General features: G+C 45.2%; 1 protein-coding gene across 1 annotated transcript in view; it reads right to left on the bottom strand.

Moving 5' to 3' along the window:
- The window catches only part of adarb2 (adenosine deaminase RNA specific B2 (inactive)), a 665,338-nt gene that overhangs the window by 344,024 nt on the left and 308,212 nt on the right, over positions 1–13,102 (bottom strand). Inside the window, exon 2 of the mRNA XM_080217455.1 lies at positions 11,211–11,330. Coding sequence (XP_080073581.1) covers positions 11,211–11,330 — 120 coding nt within the window. The remainder of the gene's footprint in view (positions 1–11,210; positions 11,331–13,102) is intronic.

Here is a 13,102-nt window from a genome sequence, read left to right as displayed (position 1 = left end):
TCCTGAATTAAAAACTATTAGATCTGGAATAAATTCTGGTGGACACTCATCAACTTGGAACATTGCACTGAATTTTATATAGGCAGCAGTGGTTGCCTACTGGAGCCAATTGTTGTGCTTCATGACCAGTGCCCGCCTTTTGTAGGTGGCAGCTGATTTAGTGGCGCTGACCCTATTAAGTGCAATAGTCTGCCCCAAGAGATGCCAGCCTATTCACAGGGCCAGCAGCTCTGCAGCCCCAGCAGCGCCACTGCTAACTGTGGCCATTGCTTGCATTGCACCTGAAAGATGAGGCCATGTCAGTGACCATGTGCCCTCACAATCAGGTTATTCGGGTCTTGGGATTCCGTGACCAGTCAGTCTGGCCCTAGGTATGGGCAATGGGTGGGGAGTGGGAATTACTGAGGGCAGCCAGCAACATTGCCATGAGTGCCAGAAAAGGAAGGCAGCCTTCTGCCTCCTGGAGATTGCCACGAGGTGGCACTAGGATCTTCCTGGTGGTTTCTCTACGTGGCAGATAAATTGTCTGTGACCTTTAATTGGCCACTTAGGTGTCTGAACTGGGTGTGCTCTCTTGCTGCTTGTGAGATGGCATGGCTGCAGGAAGATGATGCCATGAATGACCCAGGCACTGTGAGGCGGCAGTGCTAACCATTGTGTCACTGTGCCACCCTAAATTTAAAAAAAACCTTCAATGTTAAACAATTCTTTCACAGATAACTTTTCTATATGCACAGGATCTGTACACCTTTTGTATTCCTTTGGTGGAGAGGGGGAGATAGTTTACCTCATGTTTTTCCTGTGAAGACTCCAATTGATTCACCTTGGTTCCATTAACTCAACACAATGGATGACTTGAGTTGATGAAATACTTTTCCAAGCCGTATGTTGTGTGGATCCTTTTTTCCATAGCTGACATTCAAATTCAAAAATAATTGGTTGTCACGCACGTAACAGAGTAAATTGCAGAATCTTTGTTCAAAATTAGCTTGGTTCCTCCCCTCCAAGCTTTGTGTTCAATTTGAATTGGCTTTCTAACATAGGCATTGAATTCAGCAAAAACACTGTTTTTGTTAACTGCAACTGGCTTTAAACTTCTTGTGTTACTGTGCCTGAATTTAAAAAGCAGCTGTCAAATCAAATGCAGACTGCTGAAAGTACTACTGCTCTTTTTGCCATATGTTAATGACCTGGACTTGGGTAAACAGGACAATATTTCCAAATTTGCAGACGGTATATAACTCCAAACTCCATAAAAAGCATTCTTTCTGGTTGTGTCACAGCTTGGTATGGCTCCTGCTCTGCCCAAGACCACAAGAAATTACAAAAGGATCAAGAATGAAGCCCAATCCATCATGCAAACCAGCCTCCCATCCATTGACTCTGTTCACACTTCCTGCTGCCTCGGAAAAGCAGCTGGCATAATCAAGGACCCCACACACCCCGAACAGTCTCACTTCTACGTTCTTCTGTCGGGAAAAAGATCACGTATCAACCGACTCAACAGCAGTCTCCTCCCTGCTGCCATCAGACTTTTGAATGGACCTACTATATATTAAGCTGATTTTTCTCTACACCCTATCTGTAACTGCAACGCGACATTCTGCACCCTTTCCTTTCTTTCTCTATGTATGGTATGCTTTGTCTGTATAGCGTGCAAGAAACAAAGCTTATCATGGTCAAGTAATACATGTGGCAATGAATCAAATCAAATCAAAATCAAATCAAACTGTGGTAGACAGTAAGGAGAGTAGCAACAGACTTTAAGAGGACACAGGCAGATCAGTGAAATCGGGAGATACATGAAAGATAAAACTTAATGTAGAGCAGTGTGAAGTGATACACTTTGGTAAGAAGAATGAGGACCACTGTTCTCTTTGGAAGGAAGGAAGCTGATGGGGACTGAATCATGAATGATTTTGATGGAGTAAGTAAGGAGAAACTTTTTCCAGTGGTAGAAGGGTTAGTAATCGAAGAATGCAAATTTGAAGTCGCTTGGCGAAGGAAGCAGAGATGACACAGGGAAATACTTATTTTTTTTACATAGTGGTAGGTCATGCACAGTCTCAAAGCATGAGAAGCAAAGTCTCTGCAGAAACTAAAGTGGGTCTGGTCAATTCTAACTGTGGATGTGTGAGTGAGGATCCTTGTGACGGGCGATGATCAACTCCTGTGCTATCTCACTTGCCTGTCATCCCTTGGGGATAGTTTCAGCTTCCAAATACCCTTGATCGGGAAGGGGAAACTGAGTAATTGGTTCAGAAAGTGGTGAGAATCTGAGTGCCAACAGTGAGAAAATGACATTCCATACATGATTGAAGATCCTGGGGTCCATGTAAATAAGCTATTGCTTATTGCTGATTCCCCAGTGTCCATCTGAGTTGGTATGTTGCATGCAAGAGTGCCAGGAAATGCCAAATGTTTGTTGGATGGATACAGCCTCAATAGTAGGCCCCAAATTTCCATCTGCTTTGTCCCGAGCTCTTGCTGTAAATTCAGGTGGAGATTGGAGGACTCAACAGGGAAACAACTTTGACTGGAGCAGGGCAACAGCTTCAGAAATGCTGAGAGTTTGGAGTTGCTAAGTCTGCCCTTAGTCTACCCTGTTTACTACAGTGACAGTGATACCTTTCATGCTGCAAGTCTCTCCTCACTCTGGAGGCAAGACTTTCAAACAATGAACATAGAACGGCACGGCAAAGGACAGGCTGGTTTGCATAAGGGACTGGGCTTCGTTCTTGACCCTTTTGTAGTTTCTTGTGAATATTGCGCCAAACACAATGCCAAACTAAATTAATCCCTTCTGCCTGCCATAGGTCCATATCTCTCTATTCCTTGCATATTCATGTGCTTATCAAAAAGCCCCTTAAATGGCCCTATCATATCTGCCTGCACCACCACTCCTGGCAGCGTGTTCCAGACACTTACCACTCTCTATGTAAAAAATTTGCCCCTCGCATCTCCTTTGAACTTTTCCCTTCTCACCTCAAGTGCATGCCCCCTAGTATGAGACATTTCAACTCAGGGAAAAATATTCTGACTGTCAACCCTATCTATGCCTTTCATAATTATATAGACTACTATCGGGTCTCCCCTCAGCCTCTGTCACTCTGGCGAAAACAACCCTAGTTTGCCCAACATCTCCTTATAGCTCACACCTTCTCACCCATGACGTGGAGATGCCAGCGTTGGGATAAGGTTGGCACAGTAAGAAGTCTCACAACACCAGGTTAAAGTCCAATAGGTTTATTTGATAGCACGAGCTTTGGGAGCACTAGTCCTTCATCAGGGCCTCCTTAATCCAAGCAGCATCCTGGTAAACCTCTGCTGCATCCTCTCCAAAGCCTCCACATCCTTCTTCTAATGTGGTGACCAGAATTGAACACAATGCTCTTAAGTATGACCTAACCAAAGTTTTATAAAGCTGCAACATGACACCTTGACTCTTGTACTCAATGTCCGAACCAATAATGCCTGGAAATGGCAAATGTTTGCCCGCACAAGGATGGTGCGGTGGTCACCAATGCTTGGGTTGGTGAAGATATGTTCGCTTTTGACTCCTAAAGATCCATCGCAGGCATTGCGCAGGGACAACACTGTTGAGTTTTAAACAAAGTTGGAGTGCCTAACAGCATAACTATTTCCTGGAGCTTAATATTTCAGTGTTTAACATCCAGTTCCTAATGGGACCACAGAAAAAAATTGCCTTGAATGTGACCATAATTATTGCAAAACTGGAGAGGTCAGAAGAAAGGCAAATGTATGAAATGGAAACGCCACACTATTGCATTGAAAAAAATCCTGTTATCAACATTGCACACACAGCGAGATGATATTTTCTGATCCCTGTTTCTGGGGGAACTCATTCTTTGAGTTCTTTTAAAGGTTTAGCCAGAAAAATCAATAAAATCGAAGGGAATCATCCCGCCCTCCTTACACTGTCGCTTAAACATCACCGTCAGAAAAAGGTTCGCCTTTCTGAGGGGACAGATTAGAGTCAACTTTACCCAACATCCGTCAGAGTCAAATGCTGACACTGGGAAACGTGAGAAGTGCTTCATTCCTCAGCAACTGACACGGTTCGACTCGCTAAGCACAAATCCAACAAAAAGAGTTTACCTTCAGAGCGAGGAAGTGTAAATCTGGCAGTCAGTTAAGAGGACTAGCAGCCACTGAGCCTTTCCGTGCAAAAGTGCGGCGTCACCTTTAATTATTTCGCCCATGTGCAAACTCAAGCGGGCTTTCAAATAACATGAAGCAGCAAACCTTCCCTCACCCCACTCTATTAAATCATATCAATTAGAAAGGAAGGTCAAAAAAGCGATTTACCTTTTGAAACAACAGGCAATCATGAACAGCAAATACTTCACAGGAATAGCATTTTAAATAATTATTAGAATAATTTGAGAAATCATTTTGCAGCACTGTGCGCAGCGTACATGTGAGAATGGCACATTATCCTTCTTTCTGCTAATGTGGGCATCTTACAGGTTGTACAATTGATTTCATTCACTATATAATTGAGACCCATACTGGCCTGTGTTTGCACTGTTGTTCCTATCTTACACTAGGAATTAGTCCGTGATACGTGCTCCCTGTAGTACGGCTCTGCACTGGGGAAGTTCATTCACAAATTTGGCCCTGAAATGCCCCTTGCTTCTATCCGTAGGGCAATTCCATGATCCGGCATTCGCAGCAAGAATGTGATGCTCACAGGGAGGCTGAGAGTACAGACCTGCCTAAGCTGGTTCTGCAATAAACTTATTTATTAGTGTCACAAGTAGGCTTACATTAACACTGCAATGAAGTTACTGTGAAATTCCACTAATCGCCCACACGCTGGCGCTTGTTCAGATACACTAAGGGAGAATTTAGCATGGCCAATGCACCTAACCAGCACATCTTTTAGACTGTGGGACAAAACCAGAGCACCCAGAGGAAACCCATGCAGACACGGGGAGAACATGCAGGCTCCACACAGACAGTGATCCAAGCCGGGAATTGAACCCAAGTCCCTGGCGCTGCCAGGCAGCAGTGCTAACCACTGTGACACCGGGCCAGCAACATCCTAGAGAAAGATTGAAAGACCTGCATTTATGTTGCAGCCTTAATGGCCTCAAGTTGTCCCAGAGCTCTTAACAACCAATGAAGTATTCTTGAAATGTCAACACTGCTGTAATGTATAAGTCACAGCAATTGAGGCTGCCATAAGCATCTTTGAAATTGCAATGATTATTTTACGAGAAAGCTCTCCATGATAAATGAAGGATCGTTGCATTGTTGTAGCTCTATCCTTATCATTTCCCAATGTATCATGGGGTTGTAAAAAACCCAGATATAATTCTAATGACATTCTTAAACATACGGTTAATAATAATCAAGGTCACTGATGTGCAATTTCGTTGCAAATATGCACATAGTTGCTCAAATGTCACACTTAAAATTCTACTAAATGTTCCATCAGAGTCCATTGTAGAATTCACAATCTAATATCCAATCATCATAAATCAGTGGCTCTGAAAACGTTACTTGCAATAAGAAAGGGCATTTTCTGACTCACAGCGAGCCATATCACAGGAGATCTGCTACAGTTACATTGAGGGATAACTAAAGAGACTGTCAGCTATAACTTAACCCAATGTTTTGCAAAGTCTCTATTTATACCCACCCCCAATGTCTTTGAACCTCTTGGGTTTGATTGGATTCTTGAAGTCTACTGGCACTCATTCATTTTATCTACTTTTACCTGATTTCATGGGGACCATTGGCGGCACGGTGGCACAGTGATTAGCACAGCTACCTCACAGTGCCAGGGACCCAGGTTCAATTCTGGCCTCAGGTCACTGTCTGTGTGGAGTTTGCACATTCTCCCTGCATCTGCGTAGGTTTCCTCTGGATGCTCTGGTTTCCCCCCACAGTCCAAAGAAGTGTCAGTTAGGTGGATTGGCCATGCTAAATTGACTCTAGTGTCAGGGGATTAACAGGGTAAATATGTGGGGTTACGGGGATAGGGCCTGGGTGGGATTGTGGTCGGTGCAGACTCAATGAGGCCGAATAGCCTCCTTCTGTACTGTAGGGATTCTATTTCAGACTATAATCATCTGTGGTCTGCGGTATTTTACCTGGTGAAGAGCAAACTCTCAAATGATGCATCCATCTATCATGGAATGGCTTCCATTAAGCAATCTGTTTGTAAGTGTGTAGCATGGTTGAAAATGCATTGATGAATGACAAGGAGAGAGATATCACAGCTCTTTTAAAGATGCTTATAACAGCTTCAATTTATAATACTCGAGATGTACAGCTATGTTTCAGCATTTTGTTCCATGCTGGTGATAAATGACCAAAGTATGTTTTTATGATGAGATCCATCTGAACTACTTTAACCAAAAGATGCCATGCTCATTAAAGGCTGGGGGATTACGCTAGGGTCTGAATGCTCTTCCATTTTCCATGACGTGTCCTCCAGCATCTAGTTAAAGTTGGAGCTGGAAGAGCAAATAATCAAAACTTGCTTTTCTACTGAAGTGTTGAATTTGAATACTGCGTACAAAATTTTAGAACCACAAAGATTTAAAGTGCTGTGTGCAGTTTTGGTCGCCGTACTTACGCAAGGATATTTTGGCCTTGGAGGGAGTGCAGAGGAGGTTTACTAGGCTGATTCCGGAGTTGAGGGGGTTGAGCTATGAGGAGAGGCTGAATAAACTAGGCTTGTACTCGTTAGAGTTTAGAAGAATGAGGGGAGATCTCATTGAGACGTATAAGATGATGAATGGGATGGATAAGATAGAGGTGGAGAGGCTCTTCCCGCTCAGAAAGGACAGTAGGACTAGGGGGCACAGCCTCAAGATAAAGGGGGGGCGGTTTAGAACGGAGTTGAGGAGGAACTTCTTCACTCAAAGGGTGGTGAATCTCTGGAATTCTCTGCCCGTTGAAGTGGTGGAGGCTGCCACGCTAAATATTTTTAAGACGCGGGTTGATGGGTTTTTGATAAGCGAGGGGATTAAGGGTTATGGGGAGAGGGCGGGAATGTGGAACTGAGCTACGACAGATCAGCCATGATCTTATTGAATGGCGGGGCAGGCTCGAAGGGCTAGATGGCCTACTCCTGCACCTATTTCTTATGTTCTTATGTAAATGGCAGGTCTGGCAACATGAGGAGAGAATAAGTTGGTTAGAGTTGTATGAATTGGAGTTTAGAAGAATGAGAGGGAATCTCATAGAAGCTTATAAAATTCTAACAGGGTTAGACAGGGTAAATTCAGAAAGAATGTTCCCGACAGTGGGGGCGTCTCGAACCTTAAGTAAAGTAAAGTGTATTTATTAGTCATAAATAAGGCTTACATTAACACTGCAATGAAGTTACTGTGAAATTCCCCTGGTCGTCACAATCTGTTGCCTGTTCGGGTCACTGCACCTAACCAGCACATCTTTCAGAATGTGGGAGGAAACCGGAGGACCTGGAGAAAACCCACACAGACACGGGGAGAATGTGCAGACTTCAGACAGACAGTGACCCAAGTCGGGAATCAAAACCAGATCCCTGGCACTGTGAGGCAGCAGTGCTAACAACTGTCTCACTGCGTTGCCCATAATTTGAGGAAAAGGCGTAAACCTTTTAAAATTGAGGTGAGGAGAAATTTCTTCATCCAGAGGGTGGTGAATGTGTGGAATTTTTAAAAAGTTTTAATGCTTATTTACTAGCATCACAAGTAGACTTACATTGTTTGCATGCAAGAAACAATACTTTTCACTGTACGCTAATAATAAATCAAATCAAATTAACACTGCACTGTAGTTACTGTGAAAATCCCCTGGTGGCCATACATTGGCACCTGTTCGGGTACACTGAGGGAGAATTTAGCATGGCCAATGCACCTAACCAGCACATCTTTTTGACTGTGGGAGGAAACCGGAACACACGGAGGAAACCCAAGCAGACACAGGGAGAACGTGCAGACTCCACACAGACAGTGACCCAAACCAGGGATCGAAATTGGGACTCTGGCGCTGTGAGGCATCAGTGCTAACCACTGTTTCTATGTAAATACACAGAAAGAGCACATACTGGTGTTTTGCTAAAGTGCTCCAAGGCTGCTGACACTGGACTGCTCGCTCTCCCCACTGTACTTCCTTAAAGCTTTACGGGGAGGCGGTGGCCTAGTGATATTATCGTTCGACGATTAATCCAGAAACTCAGCTAATGTTCTGGGGACCCGGGTTCAAATCCAATCATGGCAGATGGTGGAATTTGAAAATATCTGGTATTAAAAATCTGCTGATGACCATGAATCGATTGTTATAAAAACCCATCTGGTTTACTCATGACTTTCGGGAAGGGACTCTGCTGTTCTTACCTGGTCTGGCCTATATGTGACTCCAGAGCCACAGCAATATGGTCTTGTCAAGGGCAACTAGGGATGGGCAAGAAAGCAGGCCAGCCAGCATTTGTCTAATGAATTAAAAAAAGAAACTGGTTGACTGAAGTTAGCGGTAGATAAAGATCGCTATGTTGAACTTGGTTCTGTTAAAATCGTCTGCTGCCACATCTATTGGCTCTATGGTTATAACTATAATATCTTTGGTGCTTTGTAATATCAGTTACTAACTCAAATACATTTTCAATAGTGGCAGAAACCAACGTCATGTACCTACCCCACCTTGAAAGTCAAATCAAAGGACACTTGCTTCTAAGAGCAGCGCAGTGGCACAATAGTTAGCATGGCTGCCTCACAGCGCCAGGAACCCAGATTCGATTCCACCCTTGGGTCACTGTCTGCCACGGCAGATGGTGCAATTTGAGTTCAACGGAAAATATCTGGGTGGAGTTTGCATGTTCTCCGTGTGTCTGGGTGGGTTTCCTACGGGGTGCCCCTGTTTCCTCCCAAAATGGGGCGGCACAGTAGCACAGTGGTTAGCACTGCTGCTTCACAGCCTGGGTCCTGGGTTCGATTCCCGGCTTGGGTCACTGTCTGTGTGGAGTTTGCACATTCTCCTCGTGTCTGCGTGGGTTTCCTCCAGGTGCTCCGGTTTCCTCCCACAGTCCAAAGACGTGCAGGTTAGGTTGATTGGCCATGCTAAGAAATTGTCCCTTAGTGTCCAGGAATGCGTAGGTTAGAAGGATTAGTGGGTATAATAAGTAGGGATATGGGGGTAAGGCCTGGGTGGGATAGTGTTTGGTGCAGACTCAATGGGCCGAAGGGCCTCTTTCTACCCTGTAGGGTTCTATGATCTTCTATGATCTATGAAAATCCAAAGAGGCGCAGGTTAGGTGGATTGGCCATGCTAATTTGCCCTTTAGTGTCTCAGGATGTATAGGTTAGGGAGATTAGCCATGGTAAATGTGTGGGGTTACGGGGATAGGGCAGGGAGAGATAGTCTGTCAGAGAGTTGGTGCAGACTTGATGGGTAAATGGCCTCCTTCTGCATTGTAGGAATTTGATAAGAAATTCTATGAGAGATCAGGCAGCTCCTCAGAGGGCCTACAGTGTCGGCAGGGCTGGGGGTGACATGAAGGTACAGTGTTCGTACCGACACAAAAGGTCCCTGAAAAAATTTAGATATAAAAAACTAAAACCGATGACCTTCACTTGGCCACGTGATGGGACTGACAGCGATGTACCAGCATGCACCAGGCTGCTCAGTTGCCCAAACTGAAGCTCAAAAATTCAGTTTTGGCCATGTGTCCTTGACAGGCTCCTTGGGGATCGTAAGGGGCTGTTTATTTGTGGTGTCCTCCCTCACGCTGGGCATTTGAAAATTGCAAACTGCCCCGGGGGTCCCAAGACCCCGATATGACCACTGGGACAGTGATTTTTGGGTTTGCACCCCCATCCCTCACCTCCCACTGCCCACCACCCCCATCCCATCACCACTTGAAAATCCAGCCGTTTATCCTTTCGCTATCAGCTGGTTTCCTTTAAATGTTACTGAGAGATGCCGCTGCAAAAGGCTTGTGGTCGCTAATTTGGCCGAGTGTCTGTAGGCCAGAGGCTAGAGGGAAAGAGTTAATAGCGTGGCTGATGAGAACCAATATGATAGCTGAAGGTCATATTGATAGGCATTATGGGGGAGAGGATCTATTGGCGCAACAGCAAGGCTTCCCTATAAGGAAAGAAACAGGATTTTAGATGAGAAAAACGGACAAAAATACAGCTGAGAAGAAGCTGTATTTTCTGGCAAAGGCAGGAAATACAGGCCCACTTTTGCAGCTAAAAGTTAGCAGCAATTTGTCCTTTGATCAGAAAGGGGGCTTCATTCCCCGCACGTAACCATGTAAGGTATGTATAAAATTAGTGGTTGGCCATTAAACATACCCATTAATGGGCCCAGCTTTGCCAAATGCTTATTAAGGGCAGTCGACAACTATCACAGCCACCGCCACTTGACATCCTGATAGAGCACAGAAGGCGCAGATGGGCGTTTGACAATTTTTCATTGCTTGTTCCATTTCACAGAATTCAACACATCTGGTATTCAGTAGAAAGCATCTTTGCACTAATTTGTTTGTCACTGTACATTGAAACTACTATCTGTCATCTTGTCATGTTTTTTTTTTGTTGTCCCAAGCTCTATGAAGACATGGCAAGTCACAAGCTTCAGTTGTTGGCCCCCTCGGGACTCCTTCACGCAAACTGCCACCTGTTCCAAAGCTCAGCACCTTCTGGGCCACTGCAGATGCTGGCACACGAAAGAACGAGTCAGCATTCTGTGTGCAGCTGATGGGACCGTACACTCTACAACACCGAGCTCTGCTGGGGCTATTGTTTCCTTTAGGGCGCCCATTAATAATGCAAGCTAACACAGTAGTTACTTCATTGGTACATCATTTATTTATACGCTGTTAAACACTTGCTGCTTTGTTTTTATAAGCAACGCATATGCTTAATGTGATAAAAACCTGGCCCAAATCACTTTAGATGCGGGGGAAGCTGTGGCATAGCGGTATTGTCGCTGGACTAGTAATCCACTAGATTTCAAGAGGCGACTTAAAAGGTAAGAGGGGTCAGTGGAGAGGTTCGAGGTTTGGGAAGGGGATTCTGCAAATACTAATGTTGCAAACTGTGATATCTGGGATGTGGGAGAAGGATGGGTGGAAAAGAAAAGGCTAGCAAGGTTCTGGCTCCCACCAGTGAGTTTGCCTGCACATATAGAGGTTGGATCCGACTGCGATGCCCTCCCCAGTATTTGAAAAGCTCATTGACACTTACTGTCTCGGCTGACGCATGACGAGTTGTACTCGGTTCGGTGAGGGGCTGGAGGCCTGGCGCTGCAGTGGAACCATACCCCAGCATGATTCACTCGCTTCAGAACAGGAGGAGGAGAACAAACTGGAGGAAGAGAAAGGAATGGGAGAACGTGTCAGCTCAGCTCACTTGGCAGCACTGTCTGTCTCCCCCGCCCTCCGCTCCCCCTCCCACCACTCACCCCACTGCCCTGCCCCCAGGGTCACAAGGCCTGTGGGTCAACACAACCAGCAAAATACTGAGGGCGAGTTACATTGCGGGAGGTGCCATCACGCACTTGAGATACTTTACTGCAGTTTACCTGTTCAAGTGGATGGCAATGTGCACATTGCTCTGTTTGAAGAAGAACAGGGGGTTCTCATTCTGGTTTCAAGGTCTACATTTACACCTTTATTCCACATGAATCATCTGCCTCATTGGTGTATGTGAAACTGACATCTAGAATTATAGAATCCCTACAGTATAGAAGGAGGCCGTTCGGCCCATTGAGTCTGCACCAACCACAATCCCGCCCAGGCCCTACCCCCATATATTTACCCACTAATCCCTTTAACCTACACCTCTCAGGACACTAACGGGCAATTAAGTACGATCAATCAACCTAACCTGCACATCTTTGGACTGTGGGAAGAAACTGGAGCACCCAAAGGAAACCCATGCAGACACAAGGAGAATGTACCAACTCCATACAGACAGTGACCCAAGCTGGGAATTGAACCTAGGTCCCTGGAGCTGTGAAACAGCAGTGCTAACCACTGTGCTGCCGTGCCGCCCATAGGCTATAGTCGCATAATAACCATCACGGGGTTAACAGTGCTGGACAACTCTCCGGTTCCCAGATTCCTATGCAACAGAGTAATGTTATCCTGTGAAGGTGTTTGAGGAGTTCTAAGAACACGACCGGGTGCTAGATAAATGCAGATATGAGTTTGTTACTCGTAATTGATAGTATTAATGCCTGATTGTGTGTTCCACTCTTAAGAACACAACTTGAAGAGCAGTACAGATGTGCTACCTACAGCAACATCATTCAGAAACAAAGTGGAGTACTCCTGGTGGCAATGCAAAGAACTGTGATTATAAAGAACTGTGAAAGGTAAACCAGCAATTCTCAAAATATTGCAGCGAAACAAACCTTTTGGAAAGAGAAAGCTTGACACTTACACTAGCCACCCACTTTTACTGAATCTCACAATGCTCTCCCTAGAGAGAGGAAGAGAGGTGGTAGGTGGAATTTTATTGTCCCGCCCACCATGGGAATCGGAGCAGGCGAGGGGCGGACCACAGAAAGGTCTGTTGATCTCAGGTGGGATTTTACGGTTTCGGGATGCACGAGACTGTAAAATCCCAAAAACTCTGAACTCGGATCTTGGCACTCGTTCCTGCAGACCTATCAAGTCACTAAGAGGGCAGCTTATTCTGCACCTCCTTGCTGGGTCTGCCTGTCACTCTGGGTGGACCTTGGGCACCTGGCAGCCCTATACCACAGCAAGTTCTGATGCTAGCCTGCCAATGGAGGCAGATGTCCCATCTACTTCCAGTAGAAAAAAGTTTCCAGCCATTATGGGGAGAATACATCCCCAGTGGTTGAGTAAATGTGGGCCCAATATCCAGTTTTTCTGTGGGTACTAATCAGATTTAAGCTACTTTCAAGTGATGATGGTCACTGTCATCCATTGTGAAAGAGTGGGGATCACTTAATAAAGTGATCAGCTGTATGCATTAATGTCAGCAACCTCCATATTCAATAATGAATTTTGAAGCACACTCTTTCCCTCCTGTAGAAGTTCCTCTCAATCTGTCCTCTCTCTCTTTCTCTTGCATGTAATACTGAGATGCCCATTGTTAGCAGAGGT

The sequence above is a fragment of the Carcharhinus amblyrhynchos genome, chromosome 2 (assembly GCF_965287045.1).
Source record: "Carcharhinus amblyrhynchos chromosome 2, sCarAmb.v2.hapA, whole genome shotgun sequence".
Classification (NCBI taxonomy): domain Eukaryota; kingdom Metazoa; phylum Chordata; class Chondrichthyes; order Carcharhiniformes; family Carcharhinidae; genus Carcharhinus; species Carcharhinus amblyrhynchos.
Note: the sequence above shows the minus strand (reverse complement) of the source record. Positions and strands in the feature narration are given on the sequence as shown.